This window comes from Phoenix dactylifera, unplaced genomic scaffold, assembly GCF_009389715.1.
Source record: "Phoenix dactylifera cultivar Barhee BC4 unplaced genomic scaffold, palm_55x_up_171113_PBpolish2nd_filt_p 000378F, whole genome shotgun sequence".
Taxonomy (NCBI): domain Eukaryota; kingdom Viridiplantae; phylum Streptophyta; class Magnoliopsida; order Arecales; family Arecaceae; genus Phoenix; species Phoenix dactylifera.
Genome location: NW_024067827.1, coordinates 46,508 through 61,317, shown reverse-complemented (window position 1 = coordinate 61,317; position 14,810 = coordinate 46,508). Strand labels below are relative to the sequence as shown.

Here is a 14,810-nt window from a genome sequence, read left to right as displayed (position 1 = left end):
TCTTCCCATTTCCCATCTATTAAAAATATGAGTACTCCCCTTTTCCCGTTGTGTTTACACTAGGAGGCACATGTGGATTCGAGAAATGCAAACCAAGGCCATCACTCCAGCCCACAAACTCGGTATCTGAACTTGATGATGTATGGAATGGGGATGGATTCTAACTAAAACCCACCGAGGCTTTCAAGTTGGGTCTGATTTAAGATTGTTAGACCTGCTCCAACCCACACAAATGATCCAGTTTACTACACACATATACATACATACATACATATATGTGTGTGTGTATTATAGATATACACATATGTATATATGTATATGTATTTGTGAGCGTGTAAGTGCATACATACACATATAGAGGCTGACATTCATACGCAATAATAGTTTTATTTATATATCCTTAAATTTCTAAATTCTTATTATATAAAAATTTCTTATATAATTTAAATGAGAAAAAAGAATGATATTTAGAACATGTTTGATAATTTACACTTGAGTTTAAGTGTATCTGTTTAAACTTTACTAAACTGCTAAATGCATATACTCAATCATTCAGTAGTGAATGATGGACACCCATCCAACCTGAACCTAATATGCATTTGTATTACCCGAATCCATTTGTATTACCCAAATCCAGACCTAACCCGATCTATCCACAAATCAAGTATGGAACAAATGATAAAACCCAACGTCTCAATCGATATTGGTCTGGATTTGGTGGCACCCTCAAATTCAGTCACTGATTAGACCGAGTATAGCAGCCTGTGAGATACATTCTTGACATTAGCTCACTGCAAGAAATCTATGAGACATGCTACCATCATAATAGCGGTGGCAATTTATGACCCGACTCATCAATCTGAAATGCAACGATTCGCTTTAAGTAAATTTGGATTTGACATAAAAGGATTTGAGTTGTAAATGAGTCAACCTGCCTAAACTTATTTATTAAATGGGTTGGATTCAGGTTCGAACCTTTGACCTATTTAATAATTAGGTTGGATTATGACTCGACCCATTTAACTAGTTTAAAACCTATTTAACCTATTTGAAACCTACTTACTCTATTTCTGACATGTTTAACCCGACTCGCTTAATCTATTTAAATCTATTTAACCCGTTAAAAATCTGTCTAATCTATTTAGCCCGTTCAATCTAACTTAACATGTTTAGTAAATGGCTTACGTGGATTAGGTCGGATTAACTGTTTAATAAATAGATCAAATTCATATTTAAGATTTTGACCTGTTTAACAAACAAGTCGGATTTGGATTGATAAATTTTTTATCCACATTCAACCCGATTTGTATCTGATCCTACCCGACCCGATTGCCATCCCTAATTCTGACTCACAAATATGTTCTTATATGACCTTGCACACCACAAGACAAGCATGACGAAGAGTGCATTGGTTGATATTATGCGCACACCAACAATTATCTTGCTATGTGACAAAATTTCTTAGTACAAATCATAAAATTTGTTGCCATACACAAAGGTTGATTTATTATAAAATTGTCCAATCAGCATTTGCAAGTTGAATTAACTTTTCCGTGTACATAACCAATGCACTTTTGAGAAATGCAACAATTGTGCCAATTAAGGATAGTGGGGCAGAATCAACTAAAATGGTGAGGACATCAACATATAGATTTAAAAAGACTTTAAGCTCCGTAGCTGTTGACAGTAAAGCTTTTAAAAGTAAAGTTTTTGAAAGTAGAGCTTTATGAAGTAGAGCTTTTATAAGAAGTTGTTTGATGTTTGCTAACTACATTTCTAAAGTATTGTGCCACTTTAACATATGTTTAAAATACTTTTGGTATGACAAAATGACCATAAAGAACATTGCATATTTGCATACAGCAAAACATAATAAAATATAATATGTATTAATACATAAATATATAATATAGTATAATAGTACTGTAATATAATATAATATTATTATAATATGGTAATATAATATTGTATACTATAGCATAATAATTTAATATAATATTAAATTATTTAACATAACATATCAATGTATTATGATATAATGTAATATAATATTATATTTATAGTATAATACAATAACAAATATATAAAATATTATAATTATTAGCGTAAATTAAATTTTTATAATATAACAAATTTTCTAGCTAAATGATAAAATTGTTTCAACAATTATTAAAGGAACATTTTATATAATTATTATATTTTATCACGAATTTTGGTAAAAAAATAGCTTTCCGACCGAGCCTAAAAGTATTTTTCCAAAAAGCTCCAAAATAAAGCTTCTCCTAAAAAACTGTTTTTAGCTTTCTGAAAAAACTAAAACAGCTTTTCGAATTTTTTACCAAACACTCCTATTTTATCAAAAAGTACTTTTGGAGGAGCAGAAAGTACTTTTTGCCGCTCCAAAAACTCTCCTAAATGAAACCTTAGTATATATCTTAGTAAAAATTTACAATAGAATATATCACGGATACGATGTCTAAGAAAACGTCTTAGCAAACCTACAGTGCCACTAGATGCACCACTTAGTTTGGATGACTACTGGAGGATTTATAAAAGCCAGTACCAAATGGTCAGGATAAAAACTGATAAATAGGCTTATATGGAAGAGATAACATCTGTGATTCAGAGTTTAGACACCCTGTGAGCAAAAATAACATAATATAAAGCATACAAAAAATTTAAAACAAAAATGTATATTTAAGTTATGGTGCCATCAGTCCATGATGCTCGCAACAAGATAAGATGACAAACAACTCTCCATTATAAGCAAACTAATAACCATCTCAATCTTATTGAACCATGACAAGTGCATGCCATGGTTTACGCAGCACAACAATTTAGCTCTAGTGGCAACATATAAGAACCTGCTAACAAACTTTCAGCAAGAAAACCAAAATTCATTCTGTATTTAGAATTAACTGACCAGCTATGAGAATGCTCTTTAACACACTGTACCATTTCTTGGATTAAAACAAGCAACTTTAGCAGCAAGAAAACCTGTTGAAAGTTTGTTTGGACTCATCAGTGCCATTGCTGGTAAGGCTTACCCTATTCAGAGACAATTCTTCTTTATAGGAATCGGAATTCAAGACCTTCCTGCTGATATTGTTGTATATCTCCCCGATAACAATCTCAAAGGCCTTCTTTACATTTGTAGAATCTAGGGCTGAGGTCTCAATGAAAAACAGCCCTTCAGCTTCTGCTAAGCTTTTACCATCCTCAACCGACACTTCTCTAATATTCTCTAAATCACATTTGTTGCCAACCAGCATCCTTGCAACGGTGGTGTCAGAATGTGCTGCAACATCATACAGAAATGAGACGTCTTCGAACTAAAATGGTCTTTCCACTAAACAACACAAGGTAAAAATTATCTGATGCATAAAAGAATGATGAGACAGCAACTTTGAACTATACTTTCCGACACCAACACCACACAAGAAAAGCATCAACATTGCAAAGAAATACTCTGGAGTTCACAAAGTCAAAGAGTTCATCAATAGGAGATCATCTACTTTGTAAAATAAGCAACCAGCATTCAAATCCAATTGTCAACAACTATCTTCATGCTCAAGATAGATGTATCCAAAAACATATCTTCTATGATGCGATGACATGGCAACTAGAAGGCATCTATGTACGTCTTGCAAGTTTGAGCAAAGTGAATTGCTCGAGGCTTTCCAGATATTGACAATTGTCCTTGCTACTAGCCATTGCTAGCCATTTCATGTAACCCATATATTTGGAGATTGACCTCCACTGGTATAGGCTCTTGTCAAGATCCAAATCAATGGATAGAAACTGAAAAACACAAGGCTATCAAGAAATAATGAAAAGTAACAGAAAAAAGATCACGGAAGATCCCTGGGCATTAAAATTTTATCAAAATAAAATAACTCATCTTTTGGTGTTCAGGGTTTTGGAGCATTTCATTTCAAAAAAAGATCCCTGGAAGAATTGGAATTTGATGCAATTTTTTACGTTCTAAAGATTACTTGAAACAAATCATCAAGTATACATAGCCGATATAACTCAGGACATTTATAGGTTGCAAGACATGCTTTGTCAGTATGATTATTTCAACACATGGAACTGTGCATTTTGTTATATTACTATCTATTAACTTTCCAGGACTTTGACTTTCACCCATGGTAGTTGGAATATTCTACCTAGGGTAACACACACTTCAGAATCTTCCCAGAATCTCGAACCCCTGTTTGCTTTCTAAATGTTTCCTAACTGAAGTGTTTCTAAAGAATTGGCTTCCCCACACACACACACGCAGCTCCTTTCCTTCTCCTACACCCACTTCTGATTCTGGCAACTATGTTTTCACCACACAAGCATGTGCATCCTTTTTCTTTCCATCTTTTCTGACATGGCAAAATTGCATTTAGTGTATATATAATCAAAATTTGAACATTGTAGTTCTATTTTTGTCCTTCAAATGTTCAACTAAAGATGTTGAAAATTGGGTCCAGAACAAGCAAACCAAGAGTACAACACAGAAGGCAGAATTTACTACTTGCTTACAAACTATGAATATTTCATGGAACAGTCAGATTTGCTTAGATTCTTAATATGCCATCTGTTGATTATATGTCTCTTTTTTTTAAGTTATCAGGACAGTAAATCATAACATTTGTTCTTTTTACATATTTAATTTCATATTTTGGAAATGTTGCTTCTCTGTTCTTGCATCTTAAAGTGCTCCTCCCACTTGGGGCTTTTAAAGAGGCAGATATTCATGTAATTTTCTACACATGCCGCAAACAAGAAATTTAATGATAACAAATCAGCAGTGTTAGAGTCATAGTTCCTTCAGGGTCAGTCATCCCTAAAGAAAAGAATTTCAAAATTTCTCTCAGTCCTTTCCCACTTTTACATGAAGCACTTTGTTTTGTGATTTTGTATTTACTACTAATGTTCATGTCGAGTGTGAAGCTTGGCGCAATGGAAATGTTGTTTTATTGTGACCTGGAGATCATGAGTTCGAAACATGAAAATAGCCTCTCTGTATGTGGGGTAACATTGTGTTCGTCTGACCCCCCAAAAATATTGCAATGGCAGGAACCTCGTGTAATGGGCCAGCCACTATTGTTCATACACTGCTTCAAAAACTCATTCAGTACCTTAGAATGTAACTTTGAGTAACTAAAACCTATTCTAATGCCAATTCCAAAAAAATGACACACCTATTGTGATCATGTCTATACGAGTATCCTAGTCAGAAATGGATAGCAAACTTCACATAGGATATATTGGATATAGTTGGGTTGAAAATTGAATGAGAGTTGGTGAAACCTGAGGTATGTAGAAATTTTTCAATGTGTCTATGTTAATAATATAACCAACGATCACTTGATAGAAGTGGGTGAATTTCCATCTAAGGATCAATGCACAAGTAAGATAATGAAATGTTGTATGAACAAAAATGATCAAGAGCTTGAAGATGAGATGTTGAAGGTGACACCAAACAAGTTATGCACGGGCTCATAACAAGAGATGAAAGGCTGTTTATGTTTGGCATGGGAAGATAAAGAATCATGAACAAGACTTGATGCCAAGAAAAATGCCCAAAAAAGTAAACCAAAATCCAAAAGGACCTCCAGTTGAACCGCCCTCTTCTCATTGAGAGACAAAGAAGGTTTTGTCCAGTTTTTCCCTATATAATTATGAGTTTTAATTACCTATCCAAGAGCACATGTACCATTTTTGCCTTTTATTTAGTAAGATAGTATAGTAACATGCTACTCTTCCTAGGCTACACCTAAAACTTTACTTATAGTTTATTTTGTCTTAAGATTAGTTAATATAAATAGAAATCTTATATTCAAAAAATACATAAAAACCACCCCAGTAAATTATCTTCATTTTATGGCCAGTATTTTCCATGTTATATAATCTTTCAACCCATAGTGTGATCATTTTTTTAAGCAAATGTCCTTAAAGAGTTTTCCTTGAGATAATTTATAACTCAACTACAGGTATTGGATGCTTGGTAGCAACACCGATATCTATTTATTTAAGAAATTTGGCTCTCTAACAACTTGATCTAACCTAATGGAATAAAAAATATTTTGCTTATATACATTGACATAATTCCTAGTAAATGCAGCAAACAATAGATTACATAGCAATGAAAGTATTCAGCAAAATAAAGCATCCATTTGGGTTCCCAAGGCATCCTTTTCATAACCCCAATGGACATAAAACATTAATCAAATAAATTGAGTAGGCTATGAAGCCAAAAGGCATTTTAGTGGACCTAAAAACTGAACAAATTCAGAAAGATGTGATTGTTGGAAATTCAACAAATGGGTACCAACAATCAAGAATCAAAATAGAAAAAAAGGAAATGAAATGAAACATTAAACCTGAAATAGAGTTCTAATAGTTCTAAATTTAGCATAAAATTTATAAGACTAGGTGACAGTTTATCATGCAATAGGTGGAGCACACGTCCGGTCTCAATTTTTTGTTTAGCTTAGACCAAGATTCATTAAACCAGTATTGGGAGTTGTACCTGCCTGCAACTGGTTCGGTATGTACCAATATATATCATACCAAACTGAGGCATATAGGAACCAAGTGAAGGGAGAGGGAGAGGAAGAGGGAGAGGGAGAGGGAGGGAGAGGGAGAGAAAGAGGTCGAGGCCTTCAGATCCATGAGCGGGACCCAGAGAAAGAAGACTCACTTGGCTGGGACATCATTGTCATCATTGAAGGATAGAGACTGGAGGAGGAGGCGAAAGAGGGAGAGAGAGGGGAAGTGATGGCTTTGTGGGGACTTCAAGAATTTTGAGCTAGCCAATATCTCCGGATCTAGCAGAGGGGGCTGAGAGAGGACTCGCCTGGCTGGGATGCCGTCATCATTGTCTGACATGGATGGGGATGCTATTGAACAACATTATCGGAGGATAGAGGTTGGAGGAGGGAGAAGGCGAGGGCTTCGGGGGTGTCGAAGAGCCGGAGAGGGATTTTAGGGAGGGATTATTCGCATATTAATTCGACAAGCTGAAACGTGCTAATAACCATCTGGTCCAATTTGGTACGTCCCAAACCAGCTGGTATTGGCAGAGTCAGTGAACCATGGCTTAGACTATATGTCATCTGAAAGTAGCCATAGATGATGAAACTTATGAATTGAATCCTTCAATCCATATTTCCACTAGACAAATGATACAAGTTTGCTTTTGTTATATGCTTAACAAAGTGACTTAGGCAATGACTATAACTCAAGTTCATGAGTGATCTATGGTTCAACCAGAAGTTCCATGGACATCCTACATCGCCACACTCAAAAAATGAGTCCTCAGTAAGCACTTTCAATTATACAACAAAAACTGTATAATAGGAGTTCTTTCTATGAATGCATGTCAACTAAGGATGGTCGGGAGTGCATGTGCTCTTGCCCATTATCCAAATAAATTGTATTTACCCATTGAAACATCATTATAAGTTTAATCATTGGAAGACTAGAATTCCACGATCAAAAACTAATTAATGGGCTTTAGAAACACCTTCCACTAAAAAATATAATAGCTTCTTTGACAAAACCTTTGTTCAAATAATCTGCAAGAACTTATAATTATCTTACAAATTTAATTTTACAACAATGATTTAGAACTGATATAAATATCAAGCTTTACTCTTATACTAAATTAATGTTACTTGGAGTCAACAACTTACATCAGCATAAAGTGGTGGCACTTGGCATTGTTTATTAACGACTAGAATCCTATTAAAAGACACTTTTGTGCAATTTATGGCATTTTCACAACCAACTTTAATGCTAAATAAAGTTTTGCCTCAAAAACTTCTCATGAAGTGTTATTCCTTTTCTTTTAATTCATCAACATACCATGGTATGATTACCATGTGTTTTTTTATAAGAACCATGGAATGCCGAACCATATTGAACTGCCCGATTTAGATGGTATCGAACTGTATTGGGCTTGAACAGGCATGGTTCGGTATCTCAATCCGTTAAATGCATGGAACTAGTGCAAAGCTTCTAATACCAGTCTAAACTGCCTGGTTCCAAGTGGTTTGAGTGTCGAATAGGTCCAATAACATTTAAAACACCACCCGCTCGGCGCCCAAGTAGTCCGACTCCATTCTAGAACTTGCACTCGCCTTGCATGACCTCTCCATTGCATGCAACAATTCCCTGCTAGTTTTTTTTTCAAAAAAAAAAAAACTTTTCGCTGCCACTTGCTACCAACACCAACAACGATGCCAACGATAATGGGGGATGACACTGGCCATCTCCCAAGTGGCTCCCTCTCCTCTCGCTCTCTATCCCCTCTCTTTCTCTCTCTCCCCCCTCCCCTTCCTCTCCCTCTTCCTTCCCCTCCACCTAGTTCCGGTACACCTCGGCTCAGTATAGTATGGAACCAATACTGTATTGTACCACTAGCTGGCCATTACTATGCCCAATACCGGCACAACAACCCTTGATGAGAACCAACATCAACTATCTAGTTTAGTCTAACAGACAACAACATCTGATAATATTATATATTTTAAAAAATATTTACGTTGTATGAAAGTACCATGGAGTTGATATTACAGATTGAAGTATCAGACATTTTGGGATGGCTATGCACCTGACATTTGTGCAAATTGTCCATGTAACAATGCTTATCCATCTCTATCCATCAATAATTCCGAACTTTTTTTCTTAGTTACAGCATATTAATTCCCATAGTGAAGTAATATCGTAGGCACTGGTTTGCTAATCGATAGAAGTATGTTAGCATGCATCTAAGTGATAAATGGTATGGGCTAAGCCAACAAATTTAGCTTCCAATGTGTACCGAAATGTTCAATTTGCTTTGTCAACTTCTAGATAAAGCAATGCTAATGAAGGCATATCTATTGGTGGCTTTAGTTTCTTCTGAGTGTTAGATAGCTAAGATCTATATGTTCCTCTAGACAAACAAGAAAATCCATTTAAGTCTGACCTATTGTCAGTATTCCTTTCAAATTAAGCACCATAAAGAGCTTTCCATTTGATCTCCATGCAGCTTACTAATTTGCCAACTTAATCTTCCTATAGCATGAGTTAAATGCCACACTGAACAAGGTGTAAAAGGCTTATAAAAGAACATTTAATTTGGGATATGTTAATACAGATATATTATTTGCCTAGGTTTTTATAAAGACAACATTTGGATTAAATTATTCATTGATTGATCCCTAACTGTAAAACTTGAATTTATAAAGAGTATTTTCTATCAAAGAAAGCATTGGCTTCTCTGAGGTATTTAATATCAAAATCATCTAAAAGATTGATTTTGGTCTTGATTATCTATAGTTATATTTGCACCAAGTATAAAAATATCATCTATATAAAGACATATATGAATAGTCCCATCATCAATTCTACCATTCATTTGCATATGCTATTATTTTAAAATCCAAACCATCAGTTATAACTTATCAGATCTTCTCTGTCACTCATTTTGGGATTTTCTCACCCCATGATCTAATTACCTTTAATATAGCAAACAAATTTCATGCCTCTGTTTGAAGGCAATGAACCCGTTGGCAAGCATGCGTGCATAGATTCTTGGTCCAATGTTTGTTAATTCCTAGCCATAATCACTCTTCATATTTATCATCTGTTCTATCTGTTTTTAGCTTGCATTAATTAAGAACCATTTATAACTATTTTTTAGACAAATCAAGTGGCAAAAGAAGTAACAAAGTGTTAATAAACATGCTAACCTGTTGCTATCAATGGCCTTCTCCAAGAATGATAGCATCAAAATATGTTCAAGAGGTCATTTTCATAATAAATATCACTATTCGAAGGGAGACTAACCCTTGACCAAAAATTGTTCTCTCCTGCAACTTTTTTTCATTTGGCTTGTCATTTTTGGTTTAGGCCCCGTTTGGGAGAGCTGTTGGCGGTAGAGCTTTTGGAAGTAGAGCTTTTCGAAGTAGAGCTTTCTGAAATAGAGCTTTTGGAAGTAGTTGTTTGCTGTTTGGTAACTATATTTCTAAAATGTTGTGCTACTTTAACATGCATTTGATAAACAAACTGAGAAAATACTTTAGGTACTACAAAATAACTATAAAGGACATTGCATAGTATTATACAACAGAACATAATAAAATATAATATGTATTAATACATAAATATATGATATACTATAATATTACTGTAATGTAATATAATATTACTATAATATAGTAATATAATATTGTATACTATAGCATAATAATTTAATATAATATTAAATTATTTAACATAATATATTAACATATTATGATATAATGTAATATAATATTATATTTATAGTATAATACAATAATAAAGGTATAAAATATTATAACTATTAGCGTAAATTAATTTGTCATAATATAACAAATTTTCTAGCTAGATAATAAAACTGGTTAAACAATTATTAAAGGGGCATTTTGTGTAATTATTATATTTTACTACGGGTATTTTAGTAAAAAAATTAGCTTTCCAACCGGGCCTAAAAGTGCTTTTCCGAAAAGCTCCAAAATGGAGCTTCTCCCAAAAAGTTGTTTTTAGCTTTTTGAAAAAGCTAAAACAACTTTCCAAATTTTTTACCAAACACCCTTATTTCTTCTAAAAGTGCTTTTGAAGGGCCAGAAAGTGCTTTTTGGACCTCCAAAAGCCCCCCCAAATGGGACCTTAGGTCGCAATACCCATTTAACATAACTATACTTCAAACTCTCTAGCATTAGTGTTTCTTCATTTGTCAGCATTGTAAACTTAATCTTCATTGTATATATATCCTTAGAGAAAGAACTATATCTTGAATTTCATTTTTGACTCTACCTCACCTAAAAAGCTAACCTTAAGTTACTATTTGGGTTCCTTGGCCTTGGATAAGTACCCAAGATTTGCACGTTGCACAATCAATGTTGAACTAAACACACGCCCGTATGGGTCCTCACATATTTCTCTTATTTAAATTCCAGCATATTTACAAGTTAAAGGTCCAAATCAAATTAAATTCAATCACAAACATTATGATCAGCTCTTTACATAGCTCCAATAGGGCTTGTGATTTAGTGTCTGCTAGTCCATGTAGGCCATGACCAGGTTTGCTCTAATTCTTTTCGGAATGACCCACAAGCTCACCAAAAGAATAGGCAAAAATTATTGCTTGTGTCCTTGGTCCTGTGTAACTACCCATGGTCTCTCCAACATACAATGGACTCAATCGACCCCAAAGAAATTAACATGGAGTATACCATGTACATAAGAAATCCATGCTTTCTTTTTACTACTAGATTCAATTTGTTGTAAATAAAGTAGTGTTATTTCATATATGATGCCATCATATTCAAAAAATTAATTAAATTCATAAGATGTGTATTCACCACCCTATCGGACCTTAGAATTTTTTTTATCCATTTGATATTTGAAATTATAATTTATAAGCCTTCATCATCTTTAATGTTTCATCTTCAACACCAATAAAGTTAACATAATAAAACTTAGAGTGGTCATCTTAATTGTTAGCTACAGGAAACAGGGATCGAAGAGACTAGATTGTGTGAAAAGATAAGATAAATGGGAAGTAAAGACTAAAGAGAAGGGCTGGATCCAATTTTGCATTTCTTCACAGGACAGCGCCAAAGTCTAACAACCCACAGTTTAATGCTGAAGGACCAATGACTGCAAATACCCTATTAAACTTAACTATGACTATATATCCATTTCGGACCAACAGCAATCTAGTAAATTCCTTATGACAGGCATAGAGAAAACATGCCGAAGTGCCAGGAAATTCCAAAATGAGGGACCAGAGATGCTAGAAATGTTTTTGATTCAAAACGGATATCAGAATTTTCTTTGACCTGATTCTTAGCTGCAAAATACAGCAGATAGGAATAGGAATAAATAAGGTTAACAGAGAAGCAGAAAAGAAGGAAAGAATAGCTGAAGGCTGATTGATGAAGATTTGTAGCAAGCACTGATTCAGATTTATTTGGGTTTGAACTTCTGACTGAAGAAAACAGAGAGAATAAAAAAAGAAGATACAAGAGGAATAAACAGATGGGCCAAAGCCCATTATCCCTTAGATTTTGTTCACAAGAAATTCAAAAAAGAATTGGGTTTAACAACCCACAGTTGTATAAAATTATTTAACCTTTACCATGGATTGCCAGCATTGCCTATTAGGAGTCCTCAACTACTAATGGTTACATAGAATCGAAGCCAATTACATAAATCCAAATAAACCCCTCAGTTTATGAACTAGATAGAAGGAAATCAATTAATGGAGGACCCTGAATCAAAATAAAAGCCATATCACTAGATTTCCTCATTAAATCTGAATCAAAATTTATTAAAATGGACTCAAGCAAAGATAAACATAGGGAAAGCAAGATCCAGTCAAAGCTTTTTCAATCACAATTTTTTCCTTGACCAGCAAGGTCTATCTTTATACTGTATCTGGCTGGTTCTTTGCTGATATCTTATCAAATAATTGAACATCCTCACCAACTCAACCAATAATAAAACAGGATCTAAGTAATATTATAATTATTAAGTAAATCCATCATGTATATATATATTCCAGTCTTCTGCACATGCTTTGATTCTAATGCTTGCCATAACTCATATGAACAATAGTAGAACAGTGACTATTATAAAAAACAAGAAGGAATGTGTCTGTCCTAAAGAAAATCAATTTGGCATGACTTAACATCCTAAATAATAAAAGGATCAATAATTATCATGAGACTTTCACTTTCAACGGCGGCAAACATGACTTCCTTCTCATTTGGAAGAATAGGTTCCTTCATTCAGGTTTTGGTTCTTTTGTTTGATTTTTTAGAGAGTGAAGAAAGAAGAAGGAACATCTTAAGACATTTAAAACCCCCAACGTTGGCAGCTCTTGGAGAGGATGATGCTAGTGGAGATATTATCTTTCCTTCATGTGACTTGTGACCATCTAAAATTGTTTATATTCAACTAATTTCAAAATGTTAGTTAACCTGATCCATCTAAGGTGTGGCTGGTCATTTTTCCCCTCAGGCATATCAGGGAACTTCTCTGTTAAGGCATTAGCCAGTTTAGTAAAATAATACTACGCAGGCACATGGACCAAAAGATTAGAAGTGACCATAAACTATATTCTTGAGCTGGATATTTCAAAATAAACAAATAAAATAAAATAAAAACTATACAAGCAAAAAAATAAAGGAAAGCACTATAAACCTGAATGAGAATTTTATTATAATATGGTCTATTCCAAGCAGTACCGAGGGTCCTGATAGCCCGGATTATGCAGGTCATAAGCCAGATTTGCAAAATCCATCCTCTGCATAATCCATCCCAAGAATATATAGATCGAAAAAAATTATGTTTATATCAAGACCAGATTCTCATTGGCTTGTGCCTAGACCACAGCTTTCCACAAGCGCATTCATTGTTTCTTGATGTGGACAAGTGAAACAATCTCTCTCTCTCTCTCTCTCTCTCTCTCTCTCTCTCTCTCTCTCTCTCTCTCTCTCTCTCTCTCTCCCGAAAATATTTTCTATGTTGTTGTTCTGAATGTACTTTTTCAAGGTTGAAGTTCTTTTTTTTTTCAAAAAAAGAAAAACTTTAGTTAAGAACATATGATAGATCAACATACAATACATGCAAAGCACCCCAAGATGAGGAAATCAAGAAATACAAATAAACTCATTTCTAGTTAGTCAAAAATAAATGCATTGACAATATCAATTCAACATGTTCGTTTTGGAATAAAAGTTCCATCTTTTATGTGCAAACAAATAAATTACCAAATACATTGTTTTGAAAAAAGTGAAACTTTAGTATCAGCATCTACCATTTCATCAATGAATAATGAAAAATAAAAACAACCAGTAGAAGAAATAGATCCAAATCAAAACAACCCTTGACAGAGAAAGAACAGATCTACCGCATAACACTTCGCAAAGCTCTCACCTTTACTCTTCCTTTGAACAATTTTCACAATGCTCCAACTAAAATTAGCAGCAGATAGACCAATACTAATAAGAACACCAGCAATTAGAAACAAAAATAGAAGAAAAGAAGACAATGGTAGGTAAAGATGGGATCTTTGGCTTACTGCTGAGCTCCTGGAGCCAGCGGGAGACGCTGTCGAAGGTGGTGCGGCGGGAGATGTCGTAGACGATGAGGGCCCCGACGGCGCCGCGGTAGTAGGCAGAGGTGACGGCCCGGAAGCGCTCCTGGCCGGCAGTGTCCCAGATCTGGGCCTTGACCTCCTTGCCGTCGATGTCCACGCTCTGCGTCTGGAACTCCACCCCAATGGTGGCCTTGGAGTTGATGTTGAACTCGTTCCGCGCGTACCTCGAAAGAAGATTCGACTTCCCAACCGCTGAGTCGCCAATGATCACTATCTTGAAGAGGTACTCCTCTCCCTCCTCCACTTCCTCCATTACTCCTAAAAATCCCTCCTTTCTTCTCTTCTTCTACTCTCCTTCTATGGGAGGAATCACCTTCTACTCTCTTCTGCTCTTCTTCTACTCTCCTTCTACTCTCCTTCCCCCAGAAGCCAAGATGGTCACTGGATTTCCTCTCTCAGGCCTCCTGGATTATTAGCTCACTGTTTTGGTGCCAAGACAGATCAGTTAAATGGTGGTGCGCTGGAACCTGGGGATTTTGTGAGGGACGCCTCTGCCCTTGCAATGGTACGGCTGTCATCGCTATAATTTCCACTTTGCATACCAAAGACGCCAATTTTTATTTCTTATTTTTTATTTTTAAAAGTAAAATGATAAAAATCAAAATAAAAAATATGTTTGCTACTTTTTTTTATTTTA

The 14,810-nt window shown here is 34.8% G+C and overlaps 1 protein-coding gene across 1 annotated transcript; it reads right to left on the bottom strand.

Annotated features, from left to right (window-relative positions):
• Positions 1–2,677: 2,677 nt before the first annotated feature.
• On the bottom strand, positions 2,678–14,658 carry LOC103722762 (ras-related protein RABA5e). The gene is made up of 2 exons (XM_008813436.3): positions 14,096–14,658; positions 2,678–3,298 (listed from the first exon to the last, which is right to left on the bottom strand). The coding sequence occupies exons 1-2, from the start codon at positions 14,424–14,426 to the stop codon at positions 2,982–2,984; spliced, it is 648 nt and encodes a 215-aa protein (XP_008811658.2). The 5' UTR covers positions 14,427–14,658; the 3' UTR covers positions 2,678–2,981.
• Between the last annotated feature and the right edge of the window lie 152 nt (positions 14,659–14,810).